Source organism: Oryzias melastigma, linkage group LG23 (genome assembly GCF_002922805.2).
Source record: "Oryzias melastigma strain HK-1 linkage group LG23, ASM292280v2, whole genome shotgun sequence".
Lineage (NCBI taxonomy): Eukaryota > Metazoa > Chordata > Actinopteri > Beloniformes > Adrianichthyidae > Oryzias > Oryzias melastigma.
In genome coordinates, this window is record NC_050534.1 from 22,664,513 (window position 1) to 22,676,057 (window position 11,545).

The 11,545-nt window shown below is 52.0% G+C and overlaps 3 protein-coding genes and 1 long non-coding RNA gene across 5 annotated transcripts in view; 1 reads left to right on the forward strand and 3 right to left on the reverse strand.

Annotated features, from left to right (window-relative positions):
* Positions 1-82: 82 nt before the first annotated feature.
* On the reverse strand, positions 83-6,574 carry mansc1 (MANSC domain containing 1). 2 transcript variants are annotated; one of them, XR_002921182.2, is made up of 5 exons: positions 6,095-6,574; positions 4,517-4,781; positions 4,235-4,375; positions 1,928-2,892; positions 83-1,853 (listed from the first exon to the last, which is right to left on the reverse strand). XR_002921182.2 is itself a non-coding variant. In XM_024290422.2 (4 exons), the coding sequence occupies exons 2-4, from the start codon at positions 4,749-4,751 to the stop codon at positions 2,000-2,002; spliced, it is 1,269 nt and encodes a 422-aa protein (XP_024146190.1). In that variant the 5' UTR covers positions 4,752-4,781; positions 6,095-6,574; the 3' UTR covers positions 83-1,999. The 2 variants fall into 2 exon arrangements, 1 of the variants encoding a protein (XP_024146190.1); XM_024290422.2 differs by having other exon boundaries at positions 83-2,892.
* Positions 6,575-6,964: 390 nt separating this feature from the next.
* On the reverse strand, positions 6,965-8,145 carry lg23h11orf98 (linkage group 23 C11orf98 homolog). The gene is made up of 4 exons (XM_024290450.2): positions 8,003-8,145; positions 7,719-7,843; positions 7,554-7,651; positions 6,965-7,301 (listed from the first exon to the last, which is right to left on the reverse strand). The coding sequence occupies exons 1-4, from the start codon at positions 8,039-8,041 to the stop codon at positions 7,177-7,179; spliced, it is 387 nt and encodes a 128-aa protein (XP_024146218.1). The 5' UTR covers positions 8,042-8,145; the 3' UTR covers positions 6,965-7,176.
* Positions 7,296-11,545, forward strand: part of LOC112157621 — a 9,783-nt gene continuing 5,533 nt past the window's right edge. The window contains exons 1-2 of the long non-coding RNA XR_002921185.2: positions 7,296-7,367; positions 7,508-8,522. This is a non-coding gene — a long non-coding RNA (uncharacterized LOC112157621). The remainder of the gene's footprint in view (positions 7,368-7,507; positions 8,523-11,545) is intronic.
* The window catches only part of pthlha (parathyroid hormone-like hormone a), a 7,679-nt gene continuing 5,004 nt past the window's right edge, over positions 8,871-11,545 (reverse strand). The window contains exons 3-4 of the mRNA XM_024290438.1: positions 10,445-10,948; positions 8,871-9,146 (exon numbers count right to left, since the gene is read on the reverse strand). Of these exons, the coding sequence (XP_024146206.1) occupies positions 10,468-10,948 (481 nt within the window). The 3' untranslated portion in view covers positions 8,871-9,146; positions 10,445-10,467. The remainder of the gene's footprint in view (positions 9,147-10,444; positions 10,949-11,545) is intronic.

The window sequence follows — 11,545 nt, forward strand, 5'->3', positions numbered from 1 at the left end:
GTGACCCCAAACAGGAATGAGGGGGGGGTTCAGACGATGCACGGAGGGAACCGCTCAAAAAATCCTCACAAAAACACCAAACTTCCAAACGTATGCAAACGCTTTACTTCACAAAACAATATCAAAAGCCATCCGAGTAATCAGAGTACAGCTGAGTGAAAACTGCTGCCGCCCCCTGCTGGAGGCCTGCAGAAGTCCTGAACCCCCCACGAGAGCGGATCTGTCCTTCAAAAGTGCAGGACAGGAGTCCGTTTCAGCAGCCAGTCACAGTGAGGCAGTGGGACCATGCAGAAGCTTCAGCTCCTCTTCCTGAGTTTCAGATCACAGTATTGCTGTAGCTTTGTTCTTCTTCAGCGACGAAGAACGACGGCAGGAGCCTTCAAGACCTCCCCAGGGTTCTCCTGGTCTCAGAGCTGCCAGTGATGGAGTCAAAGCAAAAGGAGGCGTGGTCCACAGAGGAGCGCCGATCTCCTTCAGCTCATGGAGACGTGAAGTTAGACCTGTCTGTGAACTCCTCAGTTCTTCATGGAGGAGGTTCTCAGCTCAACACCTCAGTGTCATCTTTAAAAGCACAAACGAGTCTTTAAGAAAAGCTCAAAAGTTTGAAAATAGTTGAAAGTTTTTTTGTTTTTAAAAACATCAAAGTTTTAGCTTTTAGTGAAATTTTTATAAACTTGAATAAAAAGTGAAACATGCTCTGTCGTATGTGAAGAAGCTTCAGAAAGGTCAGAGGTCAGGGAGCAGCGCTTCCTTCCCTCAGCAGCGTCCAGCGGCGGGACCGTCCCACCACAGCTGCTCCTCAGATCTCCCTCACATTCAACGGAATTTGAGGAAAATCTGATGTTTCAGTCCATCTTCACCTACAAAAGCTGATGTGTGAGATCATCCATGACAGCCGTTTCTAACGTTTCTAAGCAAAACTAGATTTTCTTTTTTTATATGTATAATTTAAGAACACATTTTATTACTAAAGGTTTCACTGGTCGGTCAGGGAGAAAACTGCTGGGGCCAGCAAGAAATCTGGTTTGAAAAATAAATCAGCAGGTATTGAAACTTTGATTTAGGTTTTGAATCCCAGAATCTGAAAAAGGATTCGGGGAGTCGGTCTGGACCATAAGGAGCTCTGCTGGAGTGAAGACGAACCATCCTGAATCTGGAGAGCCGTGGACATTGTCAGGAGTCACAGCTTCACCGTCAGGAGTCACAGCTTCACCGTCAGGAGTCACAGCTTCACCGTCAGGAGTCACAGCTTCACCGTGATCAGTCAGCTTCACCGTCAGGAGTCACAGCTTCACTGTCAGGAGTCACAGCTTCACTGTCAGGAGTCACAGCTTCACCGTCAGGAGTCACAGCTTCACCGTGATCAGTCAGCTTCACCGTCAGGAGTCACAGCTTCACCGTGATCAGTCAGCTTCACCGTCAGGAGTCACAGCTTCACCGTCAGGAGTCACAGCTTCACCGTCAGGAGTCACAGCTTCACCGTCAGGAGTCACAGCTTCACGTCACAGCTGCTTAAGCTCAGAGACAAACCCCATTTTTCAACCTGAACATGCTCAGATAGCTGCCTGCAGCAGCTAAGTTGTAAAATGAACGGCTATAAATAAATCAGATTTGATGAACTCTGCTGAAGAACTGCAGCAGTTGGAGGTCAAGATGGACTGAATCTCCGCGTTTATCAACATGACTCAGCAGGTCAGAGTGGTTTTGTTTTTGGAATTCCTGAAGTGTCTGAAGTGAGAAGGAGCTCCGCCCACCATCCTAGCTGTTCTGGCATTTCTGTGATTCAGAAGCAGGAAATGACATCACACCAGACTGAGTCCAGACTCCGGACACCCATGGACTGCAGAGGGATTCTGGAAAAAAGACCAAAAAGGTTCAAGCTCGTGTGGAAAGGTGGGTGGAGCCTGACCAGGCCAGTGGAACAGACCAATCAGAGGACATCTGAGACGCAAGCAAAGGACCCGGTCCTGACGAGAGAGGGTCCGATCCCAGCACCCCCTCAGACCTCGTAGTGCAGGTCGTTCAGCTCCAGTCTCGTGTAATGTCGTCTGTCAAAAGACTCCATCGCCTTACGACCTCCAACCGCCAGAGCGAGCGTGAGCACTGCGAGCGCCAGAACCATGAACGCCACCATGCCACTCTTCAGTGCCCCGTGCGTCGCTGCCGTTTTCCCATGGGCGGGGCCAGAGTTCTGGAGGACGTGGTTAGCCTGCACGGCCTCTTTTGGAACAATGATGAGACCCTCTGCCGCCGTTGCCCTCGTGGTCGTTGACTGCAAGGTGCTGATGCTCACTGTGGTAGTGGGTGTAGAGGTGGTGGTTGTTGTAGGAGGAGCATTGGTGGTTGTAGCTGCAGCTGTTGTAGCTGCAGCTGTTGTAGCTGGAGTGGTTGTAGCTGCTGTAGTTGCAGCTGCTGTAGCTGTAGCTGTTGTAGCTGTAGCTGCTGTAGCTACAGTGGTGGTAGATGCAGTGGTTGAAGTTCCAGCTTGAAGCCTCGGAGTTTCAGTAGTTCTTTGAGGCCCCGCCTCCTTTACATCAGTCCGAACAGGAAGTGCTGTGGTGAAGCTCAGCGGTGGCTGGGTGGAGATACCGTGAGACTTTCCTTTCTTGGTGCTCTTGTTTTGCTTTCTGCTGGTTTTGTTGGGTCGCTTTGAGGTGAGGGTGGGTGCGGGAGACGCTGCGGCGCTGGTGGTTTTCGTGGTTGTTGCAGGTGGTGCCGTCACTGTTGGCTGCGTGGTGATGACGGGTGGAGGCGCGGTGGTAGTGACCGGGGCCTGTGTGGTGGTTGTTGGTGTCACAGTTGTGGTTGGAAGAAGTACTGTGGTCAGAAGGAGCGCGTCAGTCGTCGTGGTCGTCATGGTAACTGGTCTCAGAGTTGGAGGATGAATTAAACCTGCAGGATGACACAGGAAGTGAAACTTTAACTTCTGTTTGGGGAATTCAGGCCTCCAGGGGGCAGCAGAGATCTGAAACCAGATTCAGACATCTAAACCGATCTCTGGAAACACCAAAAACTTCCTGGATGTTACTAGAAAACTCCAGAAGTTCAGGTAGATTTCTATAAAAGCAGGATAAAGAAGATCAACCACTCCATAATCCTAATTTCATAGAACCTTTAGTCCCGGATCAACCAATCGTGTCCTGACTCGTCAGAACCCGTGTTTCGACTGTGAGACGGGAGAGTTCCACGTTTCTATACAGACATCAAGATGCAGGAATCGTTCAGAGACACGAAACAAACTTAAAGCTTCAGTTAATTTTGAAACATAGACAATGTGGTTACAGAAGCTGGAGCTGGGTTTCAGCTCAAAACATATAAACAAAAAACTTGTTCTGATTTTCATGAGAAGATGTCAAAACACTTCAAAAAATGTCTCAGATGTATCAACATGTGGCTCTGGAAGAGCAGCAGCTGTGTTCACACCGGCTTCAGAAGGTCGATGTCAGCGCGTAGACGAGCGTGTCGGGCTCCTGTGTTCCAAACTCTTGAGCTGGCGTGGATCAAAGTCTCTACAACAGTTTTTGGGCTCTATGAACAAAACGACATTTAACACTTATTGACAGTTAAACCAGTTAAACTTTGACCTATCACGGACCTGGATTTGGTAGTGACGTATGAATGCCTCTTAATTCTCGGAGGTACCAACCGATTGAAAACTGATCATGAAGGAGAAATGAATCATTTGTATCCGGCTGGAATTCTACAACTACCATAGATATATATATATATATATATATTCACCAGATTTACACCGCTTCCACAGTTTACCACCAAACCTCTTCCCAATAGATGGGGACATACGCTGGTTAACAGCAGAAAGCAAATAAGAAGAAGAAGCCCCTTCCAGCTTGTCCAGTGTGAACACCATAGACTAGACGTGTTCAAGGACCCACATTTAGCGTGTTCTTGAACATGCGTCACATGCCGGTATAACAAAAATTCCACTTCCAGCCCGGATCGTAGCTAGAACCTTTCTATCCAGCCAGATTACGGATGACCGCGCCGCGTTCAAGCCACACTTGGGACAGCCCCCTTCATCAGTCGGACCACGGATTACGGTTGATGTTACCAGTGTGAAGGTTCTGTTTTGGCCCGGCTGGACCTTCAGTCTGGACCTGAAGCAGAACGGAAACCAGCCAGGTGGAGGAGGACCCTCCCACAGCCCGCTCTGATTGGTCAGAGGATCTGATGTCTTCAGTCGAGGAGGCGTGGCCTCAGAGGCGGACGTTCTCACCTTTGTAGATGTTGTAGGTGTTGACGCCGTCAGGGGCCTTCATGAGAGGACAGTCCTGCTCGCCGTCGCAGTGGAACAGGAAGCAGTTCTCCTCGCCGGCGGGTTTCTTTCCGTTGAAGAGCACCATGTTGCACCGCGCGCCTGCAGGGACACAAAGCTTGAAGCTGCTGGCGGCGTGGAGGCAGTGGCCCCTCCCACATGCGTGACGTGGGAGGGGCCACATCCTCATCTTCTAATGAACCGGGCCGTGCCGGCGTGGTTCAGGACGGGAGGGGGGCTCACCTGGACGGACCTCCTCTGAGCAGCAGGCCAGCACGCAATCCCTCTCCGAGTGCACCAGGCGGGCGTCCATCGCCGCCGCCGTCCGGTTCAGCGCCGGCTGCACGGTCACCGTGGCGCCCCGGTGCTGCCTGGAGAAACACGTCTCCGACTCAAGAGCTGAAGCAGGAAGTGACGTCATCGTTATGAGGACAGCGCAGACCAGCTGATGGAGCGCCGGAGTGGGGAGGGGGGCCATGGCTGCTGAACCGGCCGAGGGGGGGCGGAGCTGCAGAAGAAAGACTGAGTGAAACTTTACAGCAGAACTCCGCCCACATTGCAGACTCAGACTCCGCCCACATCAGGATTCAGAGACTGGACGAACTTTTGGAGGGGGGGGGGTCCCAGATCTGACAACAACCAAAGAACAGAAGCAGCTCCTGGAGGAGGCGCAGAGCCATTTTTAGAACTCAAGGAGCTAAAGGAGCTGCAGGAGGAGGAGCTGTAGGAGGAGGAGCTGCAGGAGGAGAAGCTGTAGGAGGAGGAGCTGTAGGAGGAGGAGCTGCAGGAGAAGAAGCTGCAGGAGGAGGAGCTGCAGGAGGAGGAGCTGTAGGAGGAGGAGCTGCAGGAGGAGGAGCTGCAGGAGGAGAGCTCCAGGAGGAGGAGCTGCAGGAGGAGAGCTGTAGGAGGAGAAGCTGAAGGAGGAGGAGAACTTCCGTGGATCAGGATGGAACCTGCTCCTCTGATTGGTGGGGGGTGGGGTACCGCTGACCCGCCGGGCCGATAAGAACCGGAGCTGCAGAACTGCACCAGCACCTTCACACCCCCTCCTCCTCCTCAGGAGACACGCGTCTCTTCGGGTCGGGCCTCAGACTGCTCCATCAGAACCTGATTATTGTGACCCGAACACAGAGATCAACCCCAGAACCGAGTCTGATGGTTCTGATGGTCTATCACAGTGTTCTGGAGGAGGTCTGGGGACTTCACACCCAAAAGTCCAGGTCTGAAGGTTCTGGGACAGATCCAGGACCCAGCAGAACCACCGGGCTCTGCAGCATCTCCTGGTGCTGCGTTCACTGACCCGTGTGGATCCAGGAGAACGCAGGACAGAACCGTCTCTTTCAGAACTTTGGGTTTTCTGCGTGGAGACACATTTGGACCACAGGAACCAGAACCAGGAGAGCAGCTGGAGCGTCTCCGGTCTTCATCCTGATGTTGGTGGGCACAGGAACTGGTCCGGAGATGAGCAGAACTTTCTGGGTCTGGTTTGGATCAGAGGGTGATGGAGACACCCGGAGGGGGGGGGTCATTCTTTGTTAGGGTGACCCCCCCCATCCCACCCCCCAGCTTTGTCCCGCATGCTCTAAAAACCCGTTTCGGACCCGGTTCTGATCGCTGAAACCCAGTCCTAGACTCCACAGAACCTCCCAAACCGGGCAAACCCGTTCTGCCGTTTCGGGCTGACTCAGAACATCTGTTTGGCTGCTCTCCTCATACCGGAAGGAGGTCCAGATTTGGGCCAGGAGTTCTGGGCCTCCAGAAGTTCTGCAGGAATGGACCGAGGTTCGGAAGCACCGATACTGGGATGAGACGGCCGGTTACCTGTGGATACGATCCGGTTCTGATGCGGAGCCTCAACCAGGACACGATCCCGTCCTTCCCGGCGGAACCTGCACGCTCGGTTCGGTGCGGCTCGGTTCAGTTCGGAGCTCCCATCATCCACCGCGTGTGGGACTGCGCTGCGATTTTCCCTCAACAGGTTCGGTTCCTGAAAAGATGCTCACCCAGAGGGCATGTTCGACACGAACCCGTCCGGACCGAACAGTCGCGTTGCATCCGCGTCGGAACCAGCGGCCCGTCCAGCTGCAGCAGTTCTACGGGATCCCGCTGCCGCAGAATCCGCCGCCGCTCCCCGCGTGACCCATTTTCGTCTTTGTCCTCTGAGGGGGGGCGGGGGGAGGGACGAGCGTGCCCGAGGAGAGGCGTGCGCGCGCGCCGCCTCCACCTTTATATAAGCGGCTTCTGGAGCCGATGAACGCACGCGCTCATCAATTATCGAAGATGAAGACGTTGATAGAAGCAGTACGGAAGCCGCACGGACCCACACAGAACCAAACGCGATTTCAGAGAAAACATTTAATGACAAAATTAAACCAAAACATTTAGAGTCTAAACTTTCCGGTCCAACAGAACCAGAACCGGCCGGAGAAACGCTGAAATGAAACAAACGTTTGGGAGGAACCCGCAGAGATCAGAACCACCTCGGATCCATCTGATGAACAGAACAGAGAGACCGGACCTGACATGGAGTCAGAGTTCTGTCAGAACTCCATCCAGATGTCGCCATGGAAACCAGATGTGTCTGCACAGAAGTTCTGATGTTAAGACGGAAAAAAACCAACACATTAAATGTTCAGACGGAACCAAAGAAAATGGACGGAACCAACTCAGAAACGTGGAACCCAACAGAACTTTAACTTATCAATGTTATTATTTATTCTATACTGTTTGCACACAAACTAATGAATCTCAGAGTCCAAGTCCTTAAATCCGTGTCCAGAACCGGGTCCTGCAGTAGAACCTGAGAACGTTCTCAGCAGAAGGCGACCAGGATTTTGGCACACAGGCTTCCGTACTCCTCACTCAGGAACTTCCTGTCCGGCGCTGGCCCGTTCTTCACCTCCTCACTCTGCGTCCAGCATCTCCACATCTCCTTGGGGTCCAGACCTGCTCCTCCTCTTCTGACCCGCAGAGGAGGAGGAGGAGGAGGAGGCGTCCTGCTTCCTGTGAGGAGGAGCTGCTGCTCCCACTGTGGAGGAGAGGAGGAGACCAGCATCAGCACACCTGGCTCTACAGCTGCCTGACAGGTGTTCTGGTGAGGTGACCTTAGCCCCGCCCACACTGAGGGTTAGCCCCAGCAGTGCGCATGTCTAGATCATACTAACTCTACTTGTTGTAGCTGTTAAGTGTATTATATTCTATACTCATCATCACCCCCACCCCCTCCCCAAACAGGTGGTCCTTTGCTCCACCCTCACAGGTAGGCTCCTCCCCTCCTCACCGTCCATGGCGGCCTTCTCCTCCTGCACGTGCTGCAGCTGCTTCAGCAGCTTCCTCCTCTTCTTCCCGGACAGGGTGATGTTGGACCTGGCGCTGGACCTGCGGGGGGAGGAGCGGAGGTGAGCTCAGGTGTGGCAGTGGGCGGAGCTGCGGGCGGAGCTCGGACCTTCTCTTCTTCAGGTGGTGCACCGTGATGAGCCCCCGGTCCACCACGGCCCCCACCACGCGGTGCTTTCTCCTCCTCTCGCGGCCCTGAACCCTCCGCCGCTTGAAGAGCTTCTTCCCGAGCTCCTGCAGGAGAAGCAGCGGATCAGAGCTCCGTCTGACCCCCGCCCGAGAGGAGCTCCGAGCCGCACGGCGGTCCGTGAACGCCGCACGGCGGTCCGTGAACGCCTCACGGGCGTCACTGCACCAAATGTCAAAAACAACCCGGGAAAGTGTCTTTCTCACCGTCTTCGGTCTGTTGATCTTCCCTCCTGGGGGAGACATGCTGCCAGAACCCGCTCACGTGCTGCTGCTGCCTCTTCTTCTGCGTGTTTCTGCACGTTCTGGCCTCTGCCGCCCCCTGCAGGTCAGGGTGAGCACGACAGCGAGAGCGCCCGGACCTGAGACCCAATGAGCCGCCTCACTGACTGTATAATTTATGTCATTATTAGACATTAATATATGTCTATGACCCGCCTATGTCTTGGTTTCCATGGTTACCATTAAAGAAGGTTTTGACGCGTTTCTTCTGTTCATGTTGAAGCAACACTGACATCTGGTGGACACAGCAGGAACTGCAGCTTCTGGATTCCAGTTCATGACTTTGTTTGTTTTTATCCCGCGTGAGCGAAAATGAAAACAAGAACCGTTTCCTCTGCAAACAGCTGATCAGAACCAGAACCCATCTGAAGGAGATCCTCTACGGTGAAGGAGGAGAGCAACGACACCGGAGCGCCGCAGGACGTCACCTTCAGTGTGTTCAACGGTCAGAAACGAGAAGGAGAAGACCTGCTGTCGGACGACTGACGAGGAGCAGTCAGAGGAGCAGGGGCCCGTTCCAAGAAGCAGGTTCAACAAATTTAGAGTTCAAACCTGAACTTAGAGTCACTGGACTCTAAATTCTCAAACTCAGAGTTTTACTGAATTTGGAGTTCACGAACTCAGAGTTCCAACAAAACCTGCTTCTTGGAACGGGCCCCAGGAGATCCCAGAGCAGGAGATCCCAGATCAGGAGGAGCAGGAGATCCCAGAGGAGGAGGAGATCCCAGAGCAGGAGGAGATCCCAGAGCAGCAGGAGCACACTCAGAAACACACGGACTTCAGCCAAACACAATCGAGTCCAGAGTTTATATATTTATGTATTTAAAGTGCAATATAGTACAAAAATATAGAAGGTCAGCAGCTCCTCCGTACATTTACAAAATAAATACACAATTTAGACCAATAAATTACTGCAAAAGAACCGGGGTTACACAGACAGCCCCACAGAGCATCAATAAGACTTTAGAATATTTACACACAATAAATATTTTCTGATTTCTTTCCGAACAATCACAGCCAGGAGGCGCTATTGTGAGCATTCAGGAGTCCAGCGCAGCGTCCAGCCATTCTGCAACACAGGTGAGAGAGACAGGTGAGAGAGACAGGTGAGACAGGTGAGACAATAATTCTGCTGTAGCGATAAAGTCTCTAAGATGATTCAACAGGTGTTTTACTTGTCGTCCATGTTATAACATCACTAAGTTTTGTTTTATGTTGCAGAAGTGCGTTCATCTGTCGGGTATTATCCCGCTTCCACCATCATTTACAAAAGAGATAAAGATTTAGGACATTACTCGTGTTATTCCTCCAGCTCAGGTCACTTTCTCACTAAAGGGGACCATGTGGTCCGTGATGCTGCTTGTTGTCATGGTAACGTGGTAACAGCACAGAGCCTGAAGCCCACGCAGACCTCAGCTGTAGCGGGAAAGAGTTTGAAAGGAGGAGCCGGACAAACGAGCTTTTTAAATCCTTTAGTGAGCAGCGAGGAAGTTCATGTCTTCTGTTTGTTTTTGTCCAGGTGATGAAGTAAACGTTTGTTTACAGAAACCTGCGCAGTGATACAGAACTATTATACTGAGAGAACAGAACTTTTTTTAGGTGCTTTAACACTTTAAAATCCACACTCTGCAGTCAATCAGAGTGGAGTATTCACCCGGAGAATGGTATGGTTGTAAGTATTAGTAGAATTTGTTTGTATTTAGTACTGTCTGTGTATCTCGGTGAGGGAGGACTTTATTTATTTATTTATTTATTTATTTATTTATTTATTTATTTATTTATTTATTGTTTCTCATTTTTCTGTCCTTGTTTTATATCATTTGTTTTTTTTAGTTGTAAAGCACTTTGTGTTATGTTTCATATGAGTGCTCTATAAATAAAGATGGATCTGATTTCATCTGCAGGTAAAAACAAACACGTCAGCGACGTCGTTCCTCTGGTGGCCACAGGAGGTCGCTAATGAGACGGAGAGGAACGATCTGTTACAGCTGAGAAACATTTGACATGAATCTCAAATATTTCTCAGTTCAAAGTTTAAAATATTCACAAATGTTTTTTTATTTTCTGTTTCTTTTTTAAACTACAAAACTAAGCTCCGCCCCTCTGTTGTTAAATGTAACATTTTGAGAAATTGTAGGAATAGTTTCTGTTTCCTGTTTGATGGTTTCTGTTTCCTGTTTGATGGTTTCTGTTTCCTGTTTGATGGTTTCTGTTTCCTGTTTGTTTCTGTTTCCTGTTTGATGGTTTCTGTTTCCTGTTTGTTTCTGTTTCCTGTTTGATGGTTTCTGTTTCCTGTTTGATGGTTTCTGTTTCCTGTTTGTTTCTGTTTCCTGTTTGATGGTTTCTGCTTCCTGTCTGCAGACTCACCTGTGTCAGAGACTGACAGGGTTTCAGAGCAGCGCCCTCTGCAGGTGGAGCAGAGACCTCCTCTCCAGCTGGAGGCCACTCCCACCTTCGTCCAGCGAGCGCGCCCTCCTCTTCCTCTTCTCCCCCTCCCTCCTGCGCCCGGACCTCCCTTTCTTCTTCTTCTTCCCGGGAACCTTCATCACGCCGTCCTTGTAGGTCTGGGACTTGTTGGTCTCCTGCGGGAGGTTGGTTCCCTCCTCCTCCTCCAGCTGGACGCTGATGGGGAGGTTCTTGGCTCCTCCTCCTCCGGGGGGTTTGGAGAGGAGGGTGCTGCCGGTGGTGCTCGGGCTGACGCCGAGGCCCGCCCCTGGCAGCCCGGCCCCCGGCGCCGTCCGCACCGGTAGATCTCGGATCTCGGCCGTGTGGACCACGTCCAGCAGCTCCTGCAGCCACAGGCGGCGCCGGAAGTCCTGCAGCGTCCGGCTTTTGTCGTGCATGAGCTGAGTGTGCGTCACCGAGCGCCTCCTGCAGGAGCAACACAGAGGGAGGAGTCAGAGACGTTCACACATCCTTCGGTCTCTGAAGGAGGTCACAGCAGGGCGCGCTTCTGAGTCCATGATGGGGAGGGTCCAGAGATGACCCCGCCCTCGTGAAGCTCCGCCTCTCGTGAGACTGGAGGTGTGGAACACGTCAGTCATGCTGAAGGACTCTGATGGTGGCCTCAGCAAAAGGGACTTTTCCCGCCCTTTTCCCAGCATTCAGAAGGCTCTCCGGGTTCTGAGTAGAAACCCCAGAAGATTCAACAGCAGAACCGAGACAGAACCGGTCTGAACCGGGCCGGTCCATTTCCTCCACAGGAACGACCCGGCGCCGACTCTGAGAGTCTGTCTCCTAAAACCTCCGGAGGGTCAGTGAACGCAGCACTAGGACTGTGATGTCACAGACAGGAAGCTTCTGTCGGAACCAGAACCAGAACAGAACCTCTGACGGACAGTGAAGCTGTCACACCTGCAGCAGATGGAAAGTTCTCCATGCAGCCACATGAGGGCGCCAACTGCACAGAACATCAGAGCTGCAGGCTCCGCCCAGACCACAGACCACACCCCCCAGATGAAGATCAGA

Excerpts from the sequence above, each read along its gene's own strand:
- mansc1 (XM_024290422.2), bottom strand. The coding sequence starts at position 4,751 with ATGGCCCCCCTCCCCACTCCGGCGCTCCATCAGCTGGTCTGCGCTGTC. Across the intron at positions 4,376-4,516 it reads CTCAGAGGAGGTCCGTCCAG|GCGCGCGGTGCAACATGGTG; the intron begins GTGAGCCCCCCT and ends GTGTCCCTGCAG. Across the intron at positions 2,893-4,234 it reads CACCTACAACATCTACAAAG|GTTTAATTCATCCTCCAACT; the intron begins GTGAGAACGTCC and ends GTCATCCTGCAG.
- lg23h11orf98 (XM_024290450.2), bottom strand. The coding sequence starts at position 8,041 with ATGTCTCCCCCAGGAGGGAAGATCAACAGACCGAAGACG. Across the intron at positions 7,844-8,002 it reads AGATCAACAGACCGAAGACG|GAGCTCGGGAAGAAGCTCTT; the intron begins GTGAGAAAGACA and ends CTTCTCCTGCAG. Across the intron at positions 7,302-7,553 it reads GGAGAAGGCCGCCATGGACG|TGGGAGCAGCAGCTCCTCCT; the intron begins GTGAGGAGGGGA and ends TCTCCTCCACAG.